This window comes from Camellia sinensis, chromosome 15, assembly GCF_055761805.1.
Source record: "Camellia sinensis isolate YWXY chromosome 15, ASM5576180v1, whole genome shotgun sequence".
In the NCBI taxonomy this organism is placed as follows: domain Eukaryota; kingdom Viridiplantae; phylum Streptophyta; class Magnoliopsida; order Ericales; family Theaceae; genus Camellia; species Camellia sinensis.
Window position 1 is genome coordinate 100,503,852 of NC_138975.1, and position 23,142 is coordinate 100,526,993.

General features: G+C 34.6%; 1 protein-coding gene across 1 annotated transcript; it reads right to left on the reverse strand.

Moving 5' to 3' along the window:
* Positions 1 to 9,038: 9,038 nt before the first annotated feature.
* Positions 9,039 to 22,870, reverse strand: LOC114320363 (calmodulin-binding protein 60 B). The gene is made up of 8 exons (XM_028267516.2): positions 22,290 to 22,870; positions 22,057 to 22,132; positions 14,792 to 14,850; positions 14,215 to 14,705; positions 12,907 to 13,067; positions 12,027 to 12,233; positions 11,543 to 11,938; positions 9,039 to 11,031 (listed from the first exon to the last, which is right to left on the reverse strand). The coding sequence occupies exons 1-8, from the start codon at positions 22,394 to 22,396 to the stop codon at positions 9,508 to 9,510; spliced, it is 3,021 nt and encodes a 1,006-aa protein (XP_028123317.2). The 5' UTR covers positions 22,397 to 22,870; the 3' UTR covers positions 9,039 to 9,507.
* Between the last annotated feature and the right edge of the window lie 272 nt (positions 22,871 to 23,142).

Genomic DNA, 23,142 nt, shown 5'->3' on the forward strand with positions numbered 1-23,142 from the left:
AGTATAGCCGATGGCACTAAACAGACATATACGTATTGCATCAATGGCGCACAGATTAGTTTTCAACATCTAGGTTCTCAAGATCAACATGTAGAATGGTTCTCTTTACCTCAAGTTTGGATTAGAAATACTAGACAAAATCATCCTTTCATCTTAGGACTTAACTTCATACTTAGTCTTCAAGGAGGCATGTTTATCAGCCAACACAACATTAGTTTCTTCAAGCGAACTGTACATACACCCACAGCATATTCCCTTAACACTATAGCCCATTCCTCAGAGTTGCGTGCAAAGCGTGGTGGTACCATAGGAGTAGATTCAGTTCCCACCAGTTTTTTATTTCCTAGTAGAAATATTTTTCCCGAACTAGCCCAACAATATATACCGGATGAGATAGCAAATACTTCTTTAAAAAATTTAGACATAGAAAATTATGAATTAGAAGACTTAGAAAAAAAATGAGACTATTGGAACTTAGAAGATTTTCAAAAAACAGTTAACCTAGAATTATTTTTTGCAAAAATAGGAAAATTAAAGAAAAAACCAATATACAGAAGAACAGAAAATAATTTAGATGAAATAATAAGATTAGCTGAAACAACAGAGATTTTAGGAGAACAACCCATGAAATATTGGGAAAGAAATAAAGTTTTAGCCAGCTTAGATAAAAAAAAATAAAGATTATAGGATTACCTCAGCACAAATAGATCATACGCCAGCAGATATAGAAGAATTTAGAATACAGATTAAGGAGTTACTAGATCTAGGAGTAATTAGACCTAGTAATAGTCCGCATAGGAGCGCTGCATTTATGGTTAGAAATCATGCAAAGATAAAAAGAGGAAAAGCTAGAATGGTTATAAATTATAAAAGATTAAATGACAATACAGAATATGATAAATACAATATATCAGATAAAGTTCAGCTCATAAACATAATACAGACAGCAAAGATATTTAGCAAATTTGATTGTAAGTCAGGATTTTGGCAGATAAAAATAGAAAAAGAAAGCATACCTTGGACAACCTTTTGTTGCCCACAAGGACATTATAAGTGGCTAGTCATGCCTTTTGGACTAAAAAATGCACCTTCCATATTTCAGCGTAAAATGGATAGTATATTTAATAAATATAGTTTTATACTGGTATACATAGATGACATATTAGTATTCAGTCCAGATAAAAATAATCATATAGATTATTTATATATAACATTAGAAGAATTCATAAATAATGGAATAATAATTAGCAAGAAAAAGATGGTATTAAATAAGCCTCATATAGAATTTTTAGGAATGGAGTTAGGAGATGGAAAAATTAGGTTACAACTTCACATAGTTAAGAAAATTTTAGATTATCCAGATAAATTAGAAGATACAAAACAACTTCAATCATTTTTAGGAATTTTAAATTATGCACGAATGTATATTCCCTACCTAAGTAAAATAATAGGACCCCTATATAGTAAGACCACACCTACAGGACAAAAATATTTTAATCAACAAGATATAACTTTAGTCAGAAAAATTAAAGACATTGTAAAAATTTACCAGACCTACAACTTCCCTTGGAATCATAATATATAGTCGTAGAAACAGACGCAAGTCAATTAGGATGGGGAACAATATTATTAGCTAAACCTAGTAAGTATGATAGTAAAAATAAAGAACGCATTTGTAGATACAGTTCTGGAAAATTTAAAGAAAAAGATACAACCATGACCAGTCTAGATTTTGAAATATTAGGAGTAGTATATGTAATAAACAAATTTAGATTATTTTTGCACAAACCTTTTACAATTAGGACAGACTGTGAAGCTATAGTTAGATTTCATAATAAACTTAATGAGCGAAAATTAAGTACTAGAAGATAGGCAAAATTTTTAGATTGTATAGTAGGACAAAGGTATAAAGTAGAGTTTGAACATATTAAAGAGAGTGATAATAGGTTAACAGATTGGTTAAGTAGGAAAATTTATCTAGAAAAAGAAAGTAACCAGTTTAATTTTTGTGCAGATAATGGAGAACAGCAAAATCATGCATTTTGGGGGATTTTCTCTTCCCATTCATGAAGGCATAAACAAGTTCAGACCATTAACAGGAATTAAGTTAGACTCGGTTCAACAGTTCCTTTTAGATAACCTTTGGAACAGTCATAGCCACCCAGCTAAACGTCTGTTAGCCCTAAACTCTTTTAGTATATATTTTTCAAAAATTCAAAATAAACCTTTGTCTAAAAGTTTTTCTTTCTATGTAGTAGCTAAAGGAACCAAGCCTGGCATTTATCATGACTGGATAGAAGTTGAACCCTTAGTTAAAAATTTTCCCATACCACAGTATAAAGGTTTTTATGATTTTTAGTCAGCCAGTACCTATGCCCGAAGACAAATAGGAACTAGTTACTTTATCAGTCAAATAGTTAAAGATTACCTAGACACATTGAGCAAAATGAGGTCAACCACTCTTGCTACTAGTGGAGCTCCAGTTAGCCAAATAATTGGAAGCAGTAGTACTGGAAGTAGTAGTTCTAACCCTCAGACAGATTCTCAAAATCCTCTCCAGATGTGCAGACATTGTGAAGGCCTTACCAGAAATTTCAAAAAAATTATGGATAAAGGCAAAAGAGTCAGTGAAGAGCTAAGCCAGCTCCGAGGCGAAGAAAAACAACTGAGAGCCACCATTCGAAAACAACTGCCCCCTTTCCTAACCAAGAAATCAAACAGCTCACCAGTGAGGAATTTGAACAATTGAGTGCTAGAATGTATTTCTTCAGACATTCTATCATTCGATCTTTTTGTGAGAAAAGCCAAGTAATAGAGGACCTAAAACCCTATATATACACCTTAGCCGAAGATAGCAGAAATAGTGAGCTAGTCACTATACAGCAGTTTCTTCAAGACCTCTCCATAGTAGGAGATGAATGCCCTGGCATAGCTTATCAATAGACCTATACCTATAAAGATGAAGAGCAATCCTGCTTAGAAGAAGAAAAATGCAATAAGAGGTCAGAGCATTTTGGCCGATATCAGTGTAATTTAGATTTCAGCATCTGCCTTTGCTAGATAAATCTAGCAACATTCGAGCCATTGGAGATAGAGATTAGGGGCAAAACGCGTTATCTAACAGCCTCACAATTGTTAGATTACGGCTTTATCTCCAGAATAATTTTCTCAGATCCAGATCAGACAGATAGCTTTGGGAATAAACTTGCTCATGCCATACTTTGTGTAATGGAGGAGCATCATCCGTATGTAGAAGTATTAATAGATAGCAGACTACCATAGTGGAAAGGAATATGGTGCAATCCAGCCAAGCATAAAATGTACCTCAGAGGAACCTCGACTTTCCCAGGATATCCAGGACTTCTCAATAGGAGATCCTGGACATGTAGAAGATTTTCACTTAGAGAATAGCTCAATAAATGGAGGAAATTTGCTAACAATCCTCTATTAGCATATAATGGAAATTATGGACGTCTAGTCTATAAAGATAGAAATCAGAAAATATTTTGTAATCTAGCTATCCCAGGATATCCCTTCAGTAAAGAGACATTTGTCGATGAAAGTCAGTATCCCAACTATCAGCATAGCGTCTCTCATGAGTCACCAGTAATGGGAGAAAATGACCAAGAATGGCACGATGAACCACCCATGGGGGATGGAGATGACTTTTACGATCAACTCTCAGCAGCAGACTTGGACGACCTCTCAAATAGAATGTATGGATAAAAAAAAATGTGCATCTCAATTTGTGCTCTCAATTCAACGATAAAAAGTAATTATTTAAATTTTAGGAACAATTGTAAATTTTTTTTAAAGATTTGACTCTTATAACAAAATAAATCTTAAATTTTTAATTTTTAATTTTATCAATTTAAATTATAATATTTTAATTTCTTTTCAATTTAAACTATTTACCTATTTTCATTAAGTAAAATCAATATAAAAAAAAAGATTTTAGTCATTAAACTCAATGTAGATATATATATATAAAATATCTAAAATATATTTTTTATTGAATTTAATGATTAAAATACTCATTTCTTCATCGATTCTACTTAATAAAAATAGATAAATGGTTTAAATTGAAAAAAATAAAAAGTTTAGGGTTTAAAATGAACAAATTAAAATCTCATAGTTTATTTTGTTGTAAGACTCAAATCTTAAGAACATTTAAAAAGATTTCTCCAAAAATATATTATTTGTAGATGATATAGTTTTAGTTGACGGAGTAAAACATTGATGCTGTGTTTGGTTGAGGGATTTGGAGAGGAAAATAAAAAAGGTAGATGAAATGTGAATAAAATATGCCTATATTTCACCTAATTTCACATACTTTTTCCCCTTTCCTTTCCAAATTTCTCCCCAAATCTCCCAATCAAACACAATATGAATGAACTTTAAGCTATAATTATTAAGAGAAACTTTAAAATTAAAAAAAAAAAAAGAAAAAAAAAGTTTAGGTAGAACTAAGATAAATATATGAAATGCAACTATAGCAAAACTAGAAAACGTAGGTGAAAAAATATACTAAAATTTGATAAGAGATCTCTGGTGTAGTGACAGATTTAGGTTTGTTATTTATAATGATGGAATGATTAGAAACAGTAATATTGTATTTGGTTGAAGGATTTGAGAAGAAATTTGAAAAAGAAAGGAAAAAAGATGTGTGAAACTATGTGAAATGTAGGTATATTTTATTCATATTTTACATATCTTTTTCTTTTTCCTTTCTAAATCTTTTTCTAAATTCTCTAACTAAATATAATATAAAACTTACAGAATTAGAGCAAGAATAAATAAAATAGAGTGCGATAAAAGTGACATGATCATAGAATTGAAGGAAAGTTTTTAAAGAAATGTTACAAGACATGCTCATGGAATGGAAGGAATTTTTTTAAAGATGGGTTGGATTTTTTTCAAATTCGTAATCGGATTAGAGGGTATTGTTAGATTCATGGGAGTTGACCATGGGTCTTGTTTCAATAATCCAAATCGTTCAATGCGTAGAACTCGTCAAGTACTATATGCCTGTAAAATATCACGTTAATCGAATATCGATAGCTATCTCATCGAATCAGATTTCTGTCAACCGTTTATTTTTTTACGGTCCATTTTTTTTTGTACAAAAACTGATTTAATCACGTCGCTATCGATATCTGATCAACGTGATTGTTTACAGGTATATAGTACTCAACGAGTACTACACATTGTTCAGATTATCAAAATGGGACCTGTGATGAACCCCCACGGGTCTAATAGTACCCTCCAGTTCGATCACGGATGGGAAAGCTAGTGTTGTGATTGGTTAGGGAATTTTGGTAAGGATTTGGAAAGAGAAAGGGAAAATGTATGTGAAATTAGATGAAATTTAAATATATTTTATTCACATTTTACTTACCTTTCTTATTTCTCTTTTTAAATAATAACAATATTAAACGTATCTTTAACATTTTAATTATTTTTAGCTAGATTAAATAAAAATTAATTTTATTTTATTTTTTACACAATTAAATAAATTTATTTTTTAAAAATTAAACAAATAAAATATCAATAAAAATATTTGTTATTTTTAATTAAAATTTTAAATAAATTTATTTTAAAAAATAATAATAATTAAATAATGAAATTAAATAAAAACATCTATTAAAATTTAAATAATGAAATTAAATAAAATATAAACAAAATTTTAAAATAAAACATCAATAAAATATCTATAAAAAATTATTTTTAAAAATTAAATAAATAAAACATCAATAAAAATTAAATTAAATTATTTTATTTTTAAATTGAGACAATTAAATTTAATTGAATTTTACTAAATATAATACATAATTAAATATTAGAGGGTCAAAATAGTCATTTTATCACCTAATCCCATATCCCCCCTATCCCCTCATTTGTGTCCACCCCCCCATGAGACACAATAGTTTAACACATTCGAGACTAATAGTCCGGAGCAAAATTAAAAAACCAAACAACGATATAAATCCTATCCTACACTCTAATTCCTCCAAACAAACAACACCTAAGAGGTTTAGGGGGCCTCCTCCCGAGAGTTGGAGGATTTAGGTAATTTTTCTATTGTTTTTGCCTTATTTTAATTTTTTTGATCTAAAATTTTTTTGGGTATTTTTGGTAATTTCTTTATTATTTTTTGCCTTGTCTTAATTTCTATATTTTTATAGATGAGAGGCATTTTTTTTTTGTAATGAGTGAAAGAGTTATAATCATTTTGAGATTATAGTAAAACTACAATGACAAGCAATCATATTTTGACATTTTGACGTGAATTACATCAATTTTTATATTTTTATGTATGTGTGATTGTTTCTATTTGTATTATTTTATTTTATTTTTTTTCCTTCGCCTCACCTATGCTGATTAGGTGTGTTACATTCCTAACAAAAAAATGATTCTCGGACTTCTGAAGAAACATAGGGACCTTCTCTAGAGTTGGTGTCGAACTTTGGGCCCTTAGAGATAGGCTCCAGTTTGCTCTCAAATTGGTGATAAATCTACTATCATCTCAAAACATTGAATTACACTATGCTTGGTTTGGGTACACCATATAAATATAAATATAAATATAAATATATTATTTTATTTTTAGTTATATTATCTCTTTATTTTTTTATATAATTTTTTATAAAATATTAAAAAATAAATTTATTTAAAAAATCTTAAACCACGCCAGTTCTGATTGTAGGCCGCACAGACATTGATCTCACGGATAATTTTTACACGCCTAGTCATAAGGAGACTGAAGCGAAAGTGATGGCTATATGGAAATTATTATTTACGTACACGCATGATACGGCCAAAGTTGAGGACCCACTCATTGTTGGAGCAATTTTCATAGGGATTGACTGACTTTCATCTTTATCTTGAAAAAGAATTTAAGTTTGATAGGTTCACTTCCATGCTAATTTTGATGATTTGAACTGTTTATTTTTTAAAATTTGTTGAGTATAATATTTATATAAAAAATTAAAATAATCGAATATCAATAGATATATGTTTGAATCAAATTTATATTATAAAAAATAATTAGGTATTCTTGAAATTATATTTGTTATCTATTTTTTTAAAAACAAATATGATTCAAATATATAGTTACCGATATCTAATAATTTTAATTTTTTACATGAATATTCTATTTAACAAGTCCTAATAAGTGAACGGTTCGGATCACCAAAATGGATTTCAAAATGAACCTACTAAGCCCAAACACTCTCTCAAGTTGAGATGATAACTTGAGAGGAACCAAACCCTAACTAATTAATCTTTATTTGTGAGGGTCATGTTTTTAATATCAAATTAAGCAATAATGCTCTTATTAGTCAAGGCAGTTGGGCTATAAGTATGTACTCTAATTAACTAATTAATTTTAATTTGGTAGGGTCATGTTGTTAATATAAAATTAAGCAATCTAGATGCTCTTATTGGTCATGGCACAGTTGGGCCACAAGAATGTAAAATTTGATGATCCTTGGACCGGTGCATTGGTGTATTATGAATCCTACTAGGACAGGTGCATTGGTGTATATGTATTATGAATCTTATTAGGTTATTTGAATGGTTTATTTTGTAAATTCTTATGTAAATTATTAACTAAAAGAAATCAGAATAATTGAATAATTATAGACATTTAATTTTATTATATTTATCTTTAAAAAGATATATTATAAATTATAAAAATAAATATAATTAAATTATGTAATTATAATTATAGGTACGATATAATTTTTTTTAATGAATAATTTGTCCACAGAAATCAACAAAATAATTTATTTAAATCATTCAAATGAGTGTTTTTCTTTTCTTTTTTTTAACAGAAGAAGAGATTGATTGGGAGTCTCATGAGCTCATGAATGTTCTAGTCCATCACTGTGAATTGAAGTGAAACCTCTCCCAATCACATATATAGGTGTCATTTGAAAAGTGGATTGGCTTTTTGATTTTTTAATTTTTTTTTTTACTATTTTAATTTGGGATTAAAGAATCTGGTTTGGAAAGGACTTTTAACTTTTTTGGCTTTTATGACTTTTTTGTGAGAAAAAGAATGCAATGATTATAGATTGGATGTGATATTTTGTCTTATTAGGTTAAAAAACTTATTTTATTTTTTGTGACTATTTTAGTCAAAAAAAACCCAAAAAACCTATTCCCAAACAAAGGCATAGTCTTAGGCAACTTTTGACAAGCATTAGTTGGAGGGATTGACCTCCATGCCCCCCATCAATTTTAATATCATGTTTGATTAAGGAATAAAAACAGGAGATAAAAGTTGGAGAACACCTTGTCCGCACAGTTTTTAATATGTTGTTTGTTTAGTCCATAATTAAAACTCCAAATAATTTTAATATTGGTTCGAGGGTTTCAATGGAGAAAAATGGGAGTATTAATTAATAGGGTTTATTACATTTTTTCAACTAATACTAATATAGTTACTCTGTCCTCTCTTTCAGTAAGGATAAAGAGATTAAAACTAATACAGACGGTATGTATACACAAAAATACACAAAATAAATACAAGGTAAATTTTTGACGAAAAGAGAGGGTTAAGTATTATATGAATTACAATATTAAGGGAGCTCGATGTAATTATATCAAAATTAAGAGATTTTTTATTTAATTTTTTTCAAATCTTAGGGAGATCAATGTGACATGCCCATACTTCAGTGACAAAATTGATCACCACAGCATCAGAAACCAAAAAAAAAAAAAAAAAATCTGAAAAGAGTATTGTTCCACAAACATAAATTTTCATACAAAATTTCAGCACAAAATAACATAACTTATTATATTCCTTCCATTTCCAAACAAAAAGAGATCACTTGGAATTAAAATTTCAAAAATGTCACAGCCCAATCTGCCACATTATTTTCAATATGATTTATGTATGAATATTTTTTCTGCATATCATTTTCTATCTAAAATCAGTAATGCGAATCATTAGTACACTAGTTAGTATGCCAACATTATTGATCTAAAACAACTAATCCATGTGCTTACAATCAAATAAAAAAGGCAAGTAATTCAGAAGAAATTTGCTAAAATAAATGGTTTAATAACATGTTCCAATGACAATCAAACAGATAGCCAATAAGCTTTATACAGTCCCCCCTCCAGCCAGATGAAGGTGTGATATGATCCATAGCACCTAGCAAGACAACTAAGAGACTTCACCAACTCACCTAAGTGACACTAATCAAGCTTACAATTTATTTTGATTAGTAATACTACATACCCTGAATTTTTACCCTGAAATATCAATATGCGGTCTAGATTCATACACCAAATCAATCTCCACCACACAACGAAATTCTGGGCAAAAATCTGGTCCCATTTTCTGAGTATCCAGACTTGCTGTATTTCGCTAGCTATTGTTCTCCATCCAGCACAGTAGTAACAAGACATAATTACCAAACTACCCTGACATCTAATTAGGACAGTCCAACTTACCTCAGTCCAAGTGCAAACAATGCTGATTCAAGCTGCCCATTATCAGTACCTCTGCACATCTAGGGCACGGCCTTTCTTGGCCACATTCCTTCTCACTGAGAACCACCTCACAACACTGAATAAGATTTTCCATCTTCTCCGAGCTTCGTACCTTTTCGATAAGTACCTTCTCTGAGCTTTATTCATGGCAGCTGTGGTTGAACGAGCCAATAACATGTCATTGACAGTGTCGTGTAGGGTGGCCTGTGATTCCAGATTTGGGTTCTGAGATCGGAGTGAACAATGGGTATTGAAAACCTGTAGATGTTCATCCTGACAGAATCCCTGAGTCCTGCACTCTGTGTCACAGATTGGGGAGTTGGTGAGATTGCCTGGCATAGATTGTTCATATCCATGATTTGGGTTGCTTGTGTCGCCGGTGCTTTGCAAGCCATCACTATTGAAGCTATTCATATTCCCCATGGAAGAGATGAATGGCATGATATCTTGAGACGAGGAACTCAGTTTAAATGGGATATCTTCGATGGAGGTTTTCCTGGCCACGTTCCTTTTCACGGAGAACCATCTCGCTACGCTGAATAGCATTCGCCATCTTTTCTGAGCTGTACTTCTTTTTAGTAAGTACCTTCGGTGAGTTTTACATTTACTCATGCCAACAGCTGAAGAATGAGCCAATGGACTGTAATCGACAGCACTGTCTACATTGGCCAGTGGATCCAAATCAGACTTCTGAGATTGGACTGCACGATGAGTATCCAAAACCCTCAGATGCTTGTCCTCGCAGAAGGCCCCAGTCATGGATTTGGTGACGTTACTAGGGAAAGTCCAAGCCTGTTTGTATCCATGTTCCATATAGCCAGTACTCTGAAAACCATCATGATTGGAACATCGAATGATAGAAGAGGCACTAAGGTTCTTTGGTATTTCTCTAACTCGGGTTTTTCCAGCCACATTCCTCTTCACTGAGAACCATCTCATTACGCTGAATAAAACCCTCCATCTTCTCTGAGCCTTCTCTCTTTTTGATAAGTATGGTCTCTGAGCTTTGTTTTTGGCAACAGCTGCAGAACGAGCCAACAGAATGTCATTGACAGCACTGTGTAGGTTGGCCTGTGATTCCAAATGATCATTGGAGCTATTCACAGCTTCAATAGCACAAATTGATGGATTAATAGCTCGAGAAGGGGCAATTGAGAGTTCATTAATTTCTTCAAAAGGGTTTTTCTTGGTGACATTCCTCCTCACCGAGAACCACCTCATTATGCTGAACAACATTCTCCATCTCCGCTTAGCACTATTTTTAGAAAAGTTTCTTCTCTGAGCTTTATGTTTGGTAACAGCCACAGAACGTGCAAATTGAATGTCATTGACAGCATTGTGTGGATCACCCTGTGATTGCAAGGTTGTGTTGTTACATTGAAGGGAACGATGATTATCAGAAAACTGCAAAAGCTCATTCTCGTAGAAGGCCTGAATCATGGTGTCTGTATCACAGAATAGGGGGCTGGTGACTTGGCTTGCGAAACTCAAAGGTTGTTCATATCTATTATTGATATCATCAATACCCTGCAAATCAAAATCACATAAGAAATTCACAACCATAAGAAAATTATTATCTTAAGCAACGAAGAACAATACTGACTTTTCAATGCTTTATTTAGTGAGGAGAAATGAACACACACATTATTGTTTCTTCATATTCTAGGAACAATATTTAGTGTCTTTGTAAAAGTGAAAGAATCTCCTTCAAGAACTATTATTTCCACTTCTGCTGGGACAGGGCCAGAACAAAAACTTGCCCAATAAGAGAATCAAGTAAAGCAATTTTTAAGGCAGTACAATCTTCTCCTACAATAGGGACTCCAATAAGGGAAAATTGCATTTAAATGGAGGTGCAAGCAAGTCTGTGTCTGGTGCAAATGAAAATTGTGGCATGGGACACAGCTCTCACTTGCTGCGATTTGCATCTCCATGAAAATGCAATTACTTTTGTTCCTATTTAAATGCAATTTTCCCTTCCAATAAATACTACAATGGATATATTTAATTGTAAGCTTCTGGATTCAACATGGAATACCTCTTCCCCGATGCTCCAAAACAAGTTCTCAGGCTCGTAGTTGATATTTTGCGTCACAGAATCCTGGCCACAGATCCTGGAGTCAGGGATTTCGCCTTGTAAACAAAAAGGTTGGCGACTTATATAATCCAGTTCTTCAACACCAATCAAGCCAATGTCGTCCAAAGTATTAGCAACCCCAAGTGAAATGATGTCTGCGGTACATTGCCGTGCATTGCCATACATATCGGGAGTGTCAAAATTACAACTATCTATACTCTCTGGCGTGGTCAAGTTTGAGGGGTGGAGAGCATTTGCTAACTGTTGAGAGCCCATCGTAAGAGATGCCTCATCATCAACAGGTACAACTTGCTCCCAATGTTGAAATGCTGATACTACCAACTTGTGGGCATAATCCTGATAACAAAATCAATCAGAAAGGAGACAGAAACAACCAAAAACAGACAGACAGAAAGAGTAAAAACTTAAGGAATCAGAAGAGTGCCTTTTCAGTCAGAGACAGCTTATCCACAGAAATGAGTTGTTGTTCCATAAGAAGCCCAATCAATTGTCCCACTACGTTAAAAACAACAGTAGTTTTTTGTTGAGGGCAGGGAGGACAGTACAAATATGCCCTCTTATCAAGTATACATGTTCGGGCATGGTCCACTGTCACGTCCCACATCTTAGCAGACATCCTCACACCAAGGATCTGCAGACACCCACAGAAACAAATATAACTGTCACTTCATATGCAAAGGAGGGAAAAACTGTTTATTCTCCAGGATGCAAGAAACTCTTTGTTAACTATATCATAATGTTATGAAAAACTAAATGGGGTCAACATAGGATATCCTTCAGGTAGAAAGCTATACACCCAAAAAAGACATGTTCCTGTTAAGTCACTAGTTATCTTAAAAGCTTAAGCTGTTCACCTTCCCCCATGCGCAACCCCGTTTTGCATGTGAAGCTACAAATATCCATACATACAGAGGAAGGGAAAAAACAAAACAAAAACAGCAAATGAGAGAGAGAATGCAAACAGGGACCAAATGCAAATGGTGAAACTTCTTCATCCCAAAACCTCCCCCAACTTGAGTTCTAATACCATTTTAAGTAACCAATTGTCCCAAAAGCTTAAGCTCTAAGAAAACGGGCCTTATTTAGCCCATCCCAGTTTAAAATAGCTTATAAAACAAAACACCCCATCACATTACTTTCTCTACTTTTTTACATGCCTTTTCGTAAAAGCTAAATAGCAAACTAAATAGCCTATTCCCAGATGGGTGTATATATCAATCTTTTCAAATAGTTCCCGAAATTAGAGCATATTACTAGCAAGTACTACAAAGGTAAAAATCAAGAAAAGAGCAGTCAATTATTACCTTTTTTAACCTCTCAGGGTCTATATTGAGTAGAGTCACAAAATCCTTCACAGTTTTAATGTCATCTTCTGTCAAACGCTTATGGAAAGCACCATCTTTACCAATCTTTTCTAATCTCCAGACTGGATCAGATAGAGCTGGAGGGTGGTGCTTCTGATACACTGCAAACAGAAAGAAGAAGTTACATAGGAGATTTTTCTTTTCTTAATATTAAAAAGATCTCAGACACCCTAGTATGTAACGATATACAATCTCATAATATCATAGTATCATAGAATTGTACTTATGCACAAAGCCAGTAAGACAATTATTCAAGTAACTGAAAAACATATCTTCCATAGCTATATCTATAATCACTTAAATGGTTATAGACATTATTAGTCATGCAGATGAATTTCACATAATGATATTTTGAACCAATTACTACTGATAAGTTGATAACACATAATAGTGAAAAAATAAATAAAATAAATAGGAGAATAATAGCTTACAACAATGAATTCAAAGTTTTTAAAAGAAACTAGTACAACAAGGAATGTCCAAAGACTCCAAACACAGAATTTCACAACATACAGGTGCAGAGAGAGAGAGAGAGCAATAACCTATGGTTAAACTAGATGCAATGAAAAAAATGAAAATTATAACTAACAAAAGAAATTAAGAGAACAGAACCTATGTCCTGTGTTTTTCATGCTTCCAGTCTTCTAACCAATCCAGTGAACAAACAATAATTCGAACAATACTCAAGAATTCAGGACATGAACCAAGAAAATAATGAAAAGTTGTCATTACCCATTGTCAACCACAAATACTGAAAGAATGGAAGTTTATGAACATGTCACATGAAAGGGAATTAATGGCTAATCTCTATTTCTCATAAAAGAATTGGTTCTAAACATTAAATTCCCACTATTTATATTTGCATTCAGTACACTATCTATGTTACATGGACTCTTCAAAGTGATCAACAATACCCAAATTCCAAGAGTTCCAGGTGTCCACGTATTGAATTGTTAACCACCAACTCATCTAAAGCTTAAGCTCTTAGAGAGAGGGGCAACTTTGTTTTATATTATATTCTCAACAACATTGCCTTCACATTTGGGTCTCACTTGTAAGTTAATATCGTTAAAATAAAAACTTATTTCCAATATTTACAGATATTTATGTTTACATATAATTAATATAAATGTTGCAATTTCTTTCCACCAGTACCATAGTCCACTTCAATTTCAAAGATACTACTGAAATATGTGATTATTTAACAAAAACATACCAAAAAAAGTACATAAAACAAGAAATACTCACATTTTCCACGTGAATCCTCAACAATGAAAGGCTCTGTCCATGCTTCTCTTACTTCAATTCCATCAAAACCACCCACGATTCTTGCACCTAGCCTGAATTCTTTCTTTGTCATCCAGCATTTGGTATGCTTAAAGTAAATGTTACCTATTAAACCACAGCCTTCTTTAAGATTAAGGTAAACATCTCCCATAAGAAGTTGTTTTTGTCCTTCCCTTTCGCCAACAATCTTATTCTTGAATTCTTCAGGTGTCCAATTATCTCCTTCACAACCATTGACATCCATGTCAAGAACTACTATTTGCACCTTTGCTGAGGCTTCAGGGCCCGCGTTAACGACTTGTCCTGTAAGACCATCAACTAAAGCTACTCCAATGGAGGTATACTCCTCTCCTTTAATTTTTTTTCCGGTCAATACCGGTTGAGAGAGTTTGTTTAAGAATCGTAGTTGTAAGCTTCTTGATTTAGAAAGCTGTATCTCATTCCCAGAGTCCCTGAATAAGAAGTGGAAGTATGCATCATCTATAGGATAGTTACGAATAAGCATTATTACACAACAAAATTAGCATTACATCCTCACCATTTCTTGTTACACGGATGATTTTGTTCTGCCAGTGCTGATTCAACTTTCTTATCTGTCTGGAGACACAAGGTAACATCAGGAAGGTGTTACTATGTGTACAACTAAACTAAGAACCATAAGCAATAATAGAATATAGACTCTCAACACTAGTTCAGCTTAGCTTATTGCTTAATCCACAGGGAGCTTACACTTATCAAGAAGGCCAAGAACCCAAAGTGGAGGCATCTCTATACAACTAATTAAGAAGGCCAAGAACCCAAAGTGGAGGCATCTCTGTACAACTAATTTAACACATCAAAGATTAAAGTAGGACCTCAGAACAATTGGTTTTAATTCAAACTGGAAAACAGAATCCATGCAGCTACACTTAAGATGGTCGTGGTAAGGCCAAACAATGATGATTCATAAGGTACTAATTTTGAAAAAAAAAAAGCTTGAGAATGTGTCGAGAAAAGAAGAAGAAGAGAACCCACATTCAGTGATTAGCATGGAAGCATAAATAATATGCTAATTTTATATTGACATTTGGAGTATTTTGTAGAAGGAAGGAGAAAAGGAGGGCATCCAATATAGTGAAATTTACATACAACAGAAAAAAGCCCCATCCGTGTCCCTTGACAAGGAGGATAAAGAAGAAGAAAAAAGAATTTAAAAAAAAATAAATAACAACGAAGCCTTCTAATTATAAGGCCTACGAAAAGAAAGCTCAAATCCTCAAATTGTTTGGATGTATGCCCTCTAACCAATGGTTTTGTGTTGAAATAAATGGTTGTTTTATTCAAAATGTTTTATACATACATATGGACATCATTCAAGAGATCTCAAGTTAAACTGAATATGGTTTATGTAGGTTAAAGAGTTCCACTTACAAGAGATATAAATCATCATAATCCTTATGAGTTGTGACTTTCTATTGTTCACTGTTGTAATAGACTTGGGAAATCTACTAGGTCAACTATAGCATGATTAACCCCTATGTGATAAGATGGTTTATTACAACCATTGAAGTGGAAGATTCCAAGTCAATATGTTGGTGTATATGATGCATTGAAGGACCACAACACCTCAGCATGTTGGTTAATCTATTTAGAGTTGTGGGAACAACTTTTTCAAAATAGAATCTACCATGTGTAGAAAATCAAAGTAAATGTCAATTGAGTTTGTTCACACAGTTAGTTACTTGATTCTAGATTCTAGATCTGGTCATTGTTACGAACAGTTCATTTAAATGTGATTAGTGACTTGTCAAGTTGTGGACTAGTTACAGGGTTGTTTGGGATTATCTAAATAAGTATACTTTTTGACTTTTTACAAAAAGATGTGCAGAAAGTAGAGAGGTGTTGTGACCCAAATGTAGAAATTTAATGTATAAAGAGAAATAGAGAATTGTATTATTGATTGATTTATATTGATATATATTACAATGATTCATGATTCCTATATATAGAAGAGGGTGAGTGTGTAGTAGGTAAGGAGTAGGTGAAGTGGAGGTGGTAGTGGTGTAGTGGTGTAGTGGGTTAGGTTTAGTGGAGTAGGTGAGGTGGTAGTGGTGTAGTGGGTTAGGTTTAGTGGAGTAGGTTTAAGTGGGTGAAGTAGGTGATAGGTTTTAACAGCCCCCCGCAAACTCAAGGGGGATAGGAACTAGCCAACTTGAGTTTGGAGAGAGTAACAAAACAAGAAAATAGATGAATACATAAAAGAAAAGAGGATAGGAGACACTGTATGGTCGTGTCAGACCGATGGTGAAGACACTGTATGGTGGTGTCATAACGTTGTAGAGGACACTGGATGGTTGTGTCAGACCGATGTAGAAGACAGTTTATGGGGTCATGTCGGACCGTTGTAGCAGACAATGTTGTGATAGTTGTTGTGACAGTTTACGGAGTCTTGCTGGACCCTTGTAGAAACTAACCGAAATCAATGTCGGGACAGTTTACAGAGTCTTGTCGGACCCATGAAGGAGCTAACCGGAATCAATGTCGGGACAGTTTACAGAGTCTTGTCGGACCCTTGAAGGAGCTAACCGGAATCAATGTCGGGACAGTTTACAGAGTCTTGTCGGACCCATAAAGGAGCTAACCGGAATCAATGTCGGGACAGTTTACAGAGTCTTGTCGGACCCTTAAAAAGTCGCACCCTCAAAAGGTGTGCCCAATCTTTCAAAAGGCGTGCCATAAAAAGACGTGCCATCAAAAGGCGCGCCCATTTTGTCTTCGAGCGCCGAGCGGCGCATGATGCGCGTGTCTGCCTCTTCGGCAGGGTCTTTATAAACTGAGGCGGAGGCTGTGCTTGAGGCAGAAGCGAAGACAAAAAAAAAAACTTTGTGAAAAAACTTCTGAAAAAACTCTTCATTTTCTGAGAGAGATATTCGTTTTCTGAGAGATTGTTTCTAAGAGCTGCAAATCTGGAAACACTCTGTAACCAATCCTTCTCTGAAAAACTCAGCAACCCATAACATGGCCTCTTCTTCCCGTTCAGCTACCCAGAACATAGCCTCTTCTTCCCGTGGTCTGCTCACTCTCTTTCCCGACCTCAACGAGTCAACAAGAGAAATAACTGGTGCGGTGGCCTGTGAACCTCAACCAAACACCTCTGGTTTTGCTCCGTTGAACTTTCCGATGCGGTCGGTGGAGCAAAAAATGGCAGTGCAAACGGATATTGAAGCTAATCAGTATACATTGAAGTCCTGTGTTGAAACTATGACTGCGGTCACAAACTTGTCGCACCGGCTGCAGAGTAGGACAAATGAGGTGCAGCAGTTAAACGCCCAACTGGCTCTGCTCCAACGCATGTATAAGGATGCGCGAGCAGAGATAAGTGTGCTAAAGGCGGAAAATAAGGAGCTGAAGCGGAAGGCCACCGTTATGTTCCGATTTGGAGGTCCGCCATATGCTGTAGTGGAGGAGCAGGGTGGAGTGATCGTGCCCAGTGGAGTGGGAAACACGGAGGCAACACCGTCAAGGGCCGCCCAGGACGGAGGCAAGAAGAAAAGACCGGCGGAATAGGCGAAAAAGTGAGGTCGGTGGGTGGCCGTCTGCAGAAAAGAAAACAAATCTTGTGGTGTTGTGGTTTGTGTTGTTGTGGTTGTTTTTTTTTTTTTTTTTGTTAAAATTGTGATCGGGGTTGATCCCTGAGATGAATAAAAGATGGTTTGGTGTGCAAAGCTATATGGTATGAATGGAATTTGAAAAAGATTAAAAAATAATGTGAAAGAAAAATAAAGAAAGAAATAATAAAAATATATTTGAAATCAAAATGAAAGATGGGGGAAATAAGGAAAGTGGTTTGGAGAAAATAAATAAAAATAATGGATTTTGAAATCAAACGGAGGAGAGAGAGGGGACAAGCCCATGTGAGAGAAAGAGGGGAAAAATGATAGCCGATGCACCCAAAAATAATCTAGCTGCTATCCACAGGCGCTTAGGGGAAGGAAATGGTAGCAAGAGACGGCCAACACCATATATGGCTATAGCAAAGAAATGGAGTATCAAGCTCAATGGGCTAGGATTTAGACCAGAGAGTAAAGCCACTGGTCCTGTTGAACACACACCTCCAAGGCTCAAATAATCAAAACATGCTTCACGCATTTCCTTCCTTGCTTGATCAGGAGATGCACAAAACACCTTATACAGGGCTCCAGTCATTCCTCCACCAGTTAAAGGATGACGCATGTTGAAAGCATCACCTATTAATAGTGCTCCAGGAGTAGGGTAAGGAGCAGCTGGCATACTTCTATTGGGCATTGTTCTAATACTTCCCTTATCAATTGCAGCTATAGATGAATCATGCAGCTCAGGTGGAACCTGGGGAGCCACCAGAGGGAAGCAAAGCCGAAGACTGCTGCAAAGTCGAAGGCTGTAAAAGCGAAAAAGGAAAAGAAGGCTCCGGCTAAGACAAAAGCTGCTGTGAAACCGAAGGCTGCCGTGAAGCTGAAAGCTGCAGTGAAGCTCAAGGCTGTGGCGAAGCCCAAACCAAAGCCGAAGGCGAAGGATCCTAACAAGAGGCAAATGAGCATGGAGGAGAAGCATAGATTGAGTGTTGGGTTGCAGAGTTTGCCCCAGGAAAAGATGCCACAGTTAGTGCAGATTATGAAGAAGAGGAATTCACATTGGCCTCAAGAGAGAGGATTTAGGCAGTGATGGGAAGGTATGTAGAAAATAAGCGGAATAGGTTGAGGTCCGGCGGGCGGCCAAGGCGAGGTTGCCGCCCGCCGGTGAAACGAAAAATACTAAGTGCTTAACCTTGCTCTGATACCATGTAGAAATTTAATGTATAAAGAGAAATAGAGAATTGTATTATTGATTGATTTATATTGATATATATTACAATGATTCATGATTCCTATATATAGAAGAGGGTGAGTGTGTAGTAGGTAAGGAGTAGGTGAAGTGGAGGTGGTAGTGGTGTAGTGGTGTAGTGGTGTAGTGGGTTAGGTTTAGTGGAGTAGGTGAGGTGGTAGTGGTGTAGTGGGTTAGGTTTAGTGGAGTAGGTTTAAGTGGGTGAAGTAGGTGATAGGTTTTAACACCAAATAAGTTCACTTATCTAAATAAGTGCACTTATTTAGTTTACGCCAAATAGTGCCAATTGGACAAAAAATTAATTTTGACTCCATTGCCGCTTATAGACATTATTGGTAAAAGGGTCTACAGTATGGTATTGTCGAACGTTGGCCCTATTATAATTAATATATTTGTTCCTTTAGGGTTAGAGTGCAATTGCAATTGCAATTTATAGTGAAATTAATCACTTTTAATTGATAATTCTTTATCCTTATGAGATAGGGGTATTAGAACCCAGTTGGATCTAGAACTCAAGGGAGCCTATGCTGTCCCAATCCAAGTCTACATAGGAGTAGGCCTTATAAATTTCTATATAAATGGCCATCCATGGTGATACATGAACATGAGTTTTATCTCTTTTGAGTGTTTGTGTGTGTGAGAGAGATTTTGTGTGAGACACAAAGTCTAGTTGGATCTCACTATGCTACATTGGTTCAAACTCCTAAGGATATTAGATTAAAGACTTAAAGGCATGAAGAACAATATGACATGATCAAATTCATGGAATTACTCAAGTTTTTTGATGATTCAAAAAAATCCTTGGAGATGAAAGTGTTCAAATTTTCACATCAATAATGCAGTTTTCTCATAATTTAGCTTCCAACAAGAGTTGCAAGGGTTATTTCTTGACATTCTCTAATCTAGAACAACACGATCACGTTAGAATAAAATATAGTTTTTGAAAAATTATTTGCCTCCACAAGCCTTGTCAAACAAACATAAATCACATAGATCACCATTATGGCTAGAGCAATATATGTGGCAAATTACGTCTAGACAAGTACGAAGTAAAACACAATATGAAAATCGGTCATCCATTCTTAACAATACTTGTCCATTTTCTATGTTGTTATTCCTGTAAAAGAAATTTAGAATTTGCTGAATTATGTAACTCTAGAACCTTTTGTAAACATTTACTCACATGTTGACCTTATCTCTTTAACATACCTAGGTTGCAACATCAGTTCTGTAATTGCAAGATTGGCATCATCTATGCCTCATTAGGACTCTCACGACCATCTTAGGAGCATAGTTACCAAAAATCTCACTTTGAGATAGGGATCTCACTTCCCTAAAAACTTTTTTCCAGAACGGAGACAAAACTCTAAGAAACCTTCTGAGACGTTTGTGAAACTCTAACACAATTTAAGAAACTTGTTAGAAACTTCACTTCTCATAATTTCTACTTTTTTTTTTTTTGCTCGCCAATCTTGTTACTCTTCTAAAATATTTTGTAGTATTAGTGTTTTAGTTAATCATGAAAACATTCTAACTCAATCTTAAACCACCTAGCATTATATTTATTGACCATGTTCCATGTTTCCCATTTCCCATATTGGCAATTATGTTTCTGAGCAGGGGCGTAGTCCAAATTTTTTTTCATTGGGGGCCAAATTAACATTATGAAGAGTGAAATCCAACTCGTGGTACTAAGATTGCCAATTGATAAAATAATGATAATATGACATTGATTCCCAACTCGGCTAGGAATATAACCTGAACAATACAAAGTAGAGTTGAGAGAGTGACAATGGACTCTGATTTTATTCACATACTATTAAAATGTGTGAACAAAAAACAAGTTTTGATTAGTTCAAAATAATGGGATTCACAAATTTACGAGTGCTCAATACACTTTTTGAATGAGAGACCTACCATTATAGACCAGTGAAATTCTATATTTTGATAAAACACTCAAAAACTGTGTGAACAAATTTAAATTCGAGACAATGTACAAATAAAATATTGAGAGGGTACAGGAGAAGTGAATCTGTTGAGTACATAAAGTAGATACATATTGTATCACTGACCTTTGTTGTACAAAATTGTCCTCTTATTTAATCAAAATGACATGAAAATTACAAATGGTGTTATGTAACAATAAGATGGCGGTGACCTTACAGTTGTCAAAAGGGGGTAAAGTTGTGAATTCCAAAAAGAAGCCATCCAACAAAAAAAATTCAAAATTTTAAGAGTGCCTATGAGGAATCTGCTTGGTATTTCCAAGTTTTTTGGGTGAAGATGAGCCAATTTCAATTTCAACAATAAACAGCTATATGTTACAGAAACTTCTTAGACCTTGGGGGGACGAGGGGCCTTGCTGGTCAACCAAATGTCTCACGTGGTGTGGGGTCTGCAATTTTGTAGACCCCACACGCATGTGAGACATTTGTTCCGTGGGATGATCACACCACACCACACCACACCACACTATTGTTGGACCCCCTTGTACTTTATCACTCTGAAGAAGGTTCTAAACTTTGGAAAAGTTGTGATCTATTATAGAGAGACATCAAGAGATATATATAAGGGTGACTTGGGTGACCCTTTTCACTCAATTTAAAATTATCCACACTCATGAATGTCTCAGCGCTCACTGAGGGAGAATTTGGGGGAGACAGAGAGAGAAACAGAATCATTCTACATGAAAGAATATCAAATACTAGGAAACAATTTGAAATTCACAGGGCTTCCAAACAACTAAAGCAAATTTAAACTTTCTTCTATAAGTTTGTAGAGGTTGTAGAGGTAGACATGACTTTTGGACAATAAACACACACAGCTTCAACAATGCATGAAGTAGTCTGTCTATGCTCAAAAACAATAACCAAATTTGATAAAGAAACATATTAAATTCAGTTCTCTAAGTAAAGAGAAGAAAAAAAAAAAAAAAACCCAAACAGTCTGAGAGCATCCACTTACATATCCAGAAATTAAGCGCTCTACTGCAGTCTCAGAACATCGGTCAGATTGTAACTTCATTATCTCTGATACTACACTGAAATACCCTCAAACCAAGTGTTAGAAACCAAAATTAAGCAAAACCCATTGAAATTAGCAAGATAATTTGCTCAGTTCTCATTCAAATTTTCCATTTTTCTTTCATTCAACAGTGACAACAGAAAGAATGAAAAAGAGGGCATAGTATAGTTGACCTCCTCAAATCAGGCCGAGGCGGCTTTCTTCGCTCATCCTTGGGACTATAATTTCCTTCTTGTGATCCAACATTGACATTTCCTTCAAACTCTCCACCGTGAGGCATTTTTTCACTCTAAAATCAATGCTTTGATATAAACAAAAACAAGTAAATGGGTTTGTTTCAATTGTGGGTGTATTAATAGATTAGCTGAGCTTAGTTTTTCTGGTTCTGGGTCACTGGAAGCGATTAGTGAAGATAAAACAAGTAAAGGGTTTGTTTCAATTGTGGGTGTATTTATACTGATAGATTAGCTGAGTTTAGGTGGGTCAATGGTGGTGATTAGTGAAGATAAACAAGTCACAGTGTCCACCCATCACAGTAGTTGTAGATAGACACTCCCACACACACACCAACACTCCCTACACCTAAATCTTCGTTGTTTGATATCGCCATAGATCTGTTTTCTGTTTTCTGTTTTTCCAAAGGACTGGCCGGCTTTGATTTGACCCACAAGATGGGGTGACTGGGACCCATAAAACTGTGTTCACACCCATCTGCAGATAGATGGGTCGAAAGTTTTCAACAAGCACATGGTGCAATAAAATTATAATCACAGTGTTTTATAATATAGTAACATAATTGGTGAAAAAAATAAAGTAATGATTATTTATATTAAATAATTATAAACTTTAAAAAGAAATAATAATTAATAAGAAAATATCACTACGTAATACTCAGATAATTGACTGTTACTCCCTCTTTTGAAGAGGTTTCAACTTTTTAATTTTCATTGAATATAAATCACTTTTCAAAAGAAACCATCATCATTTTTATTTGGAAAATAATGAAAAATAAGGTAGAACATTTTC

What these genes read in the sequence shown, in the direction of transcription:
- LOC114320363 (XM_028267516.2), bottom strand. Translation starts at nt 22,396, where the DNA reads ATGCCTCACGGTGGAGAGTTTGAAGGAAATGTCAATGTTGGATCACAA. An exon ending in ACCCTGAGAGGTTAAAAAAG is followed by an intron (nt 12,234 to 12,906) that starts GTAATAATTGAC and finishes GGGTGTCTGCAG; the next exon opens with ATCCTTGGTGTGAGGATGTC. An exon ending in AGCTGTCTCTGACTGAAAAG is followed by an intron (nt 11,939 to 12,026) that starts GCACTCTTCTGA and finishes TTTTGTTATCAG; the next exon opens with GATTATGCCCACAAGTTGGT.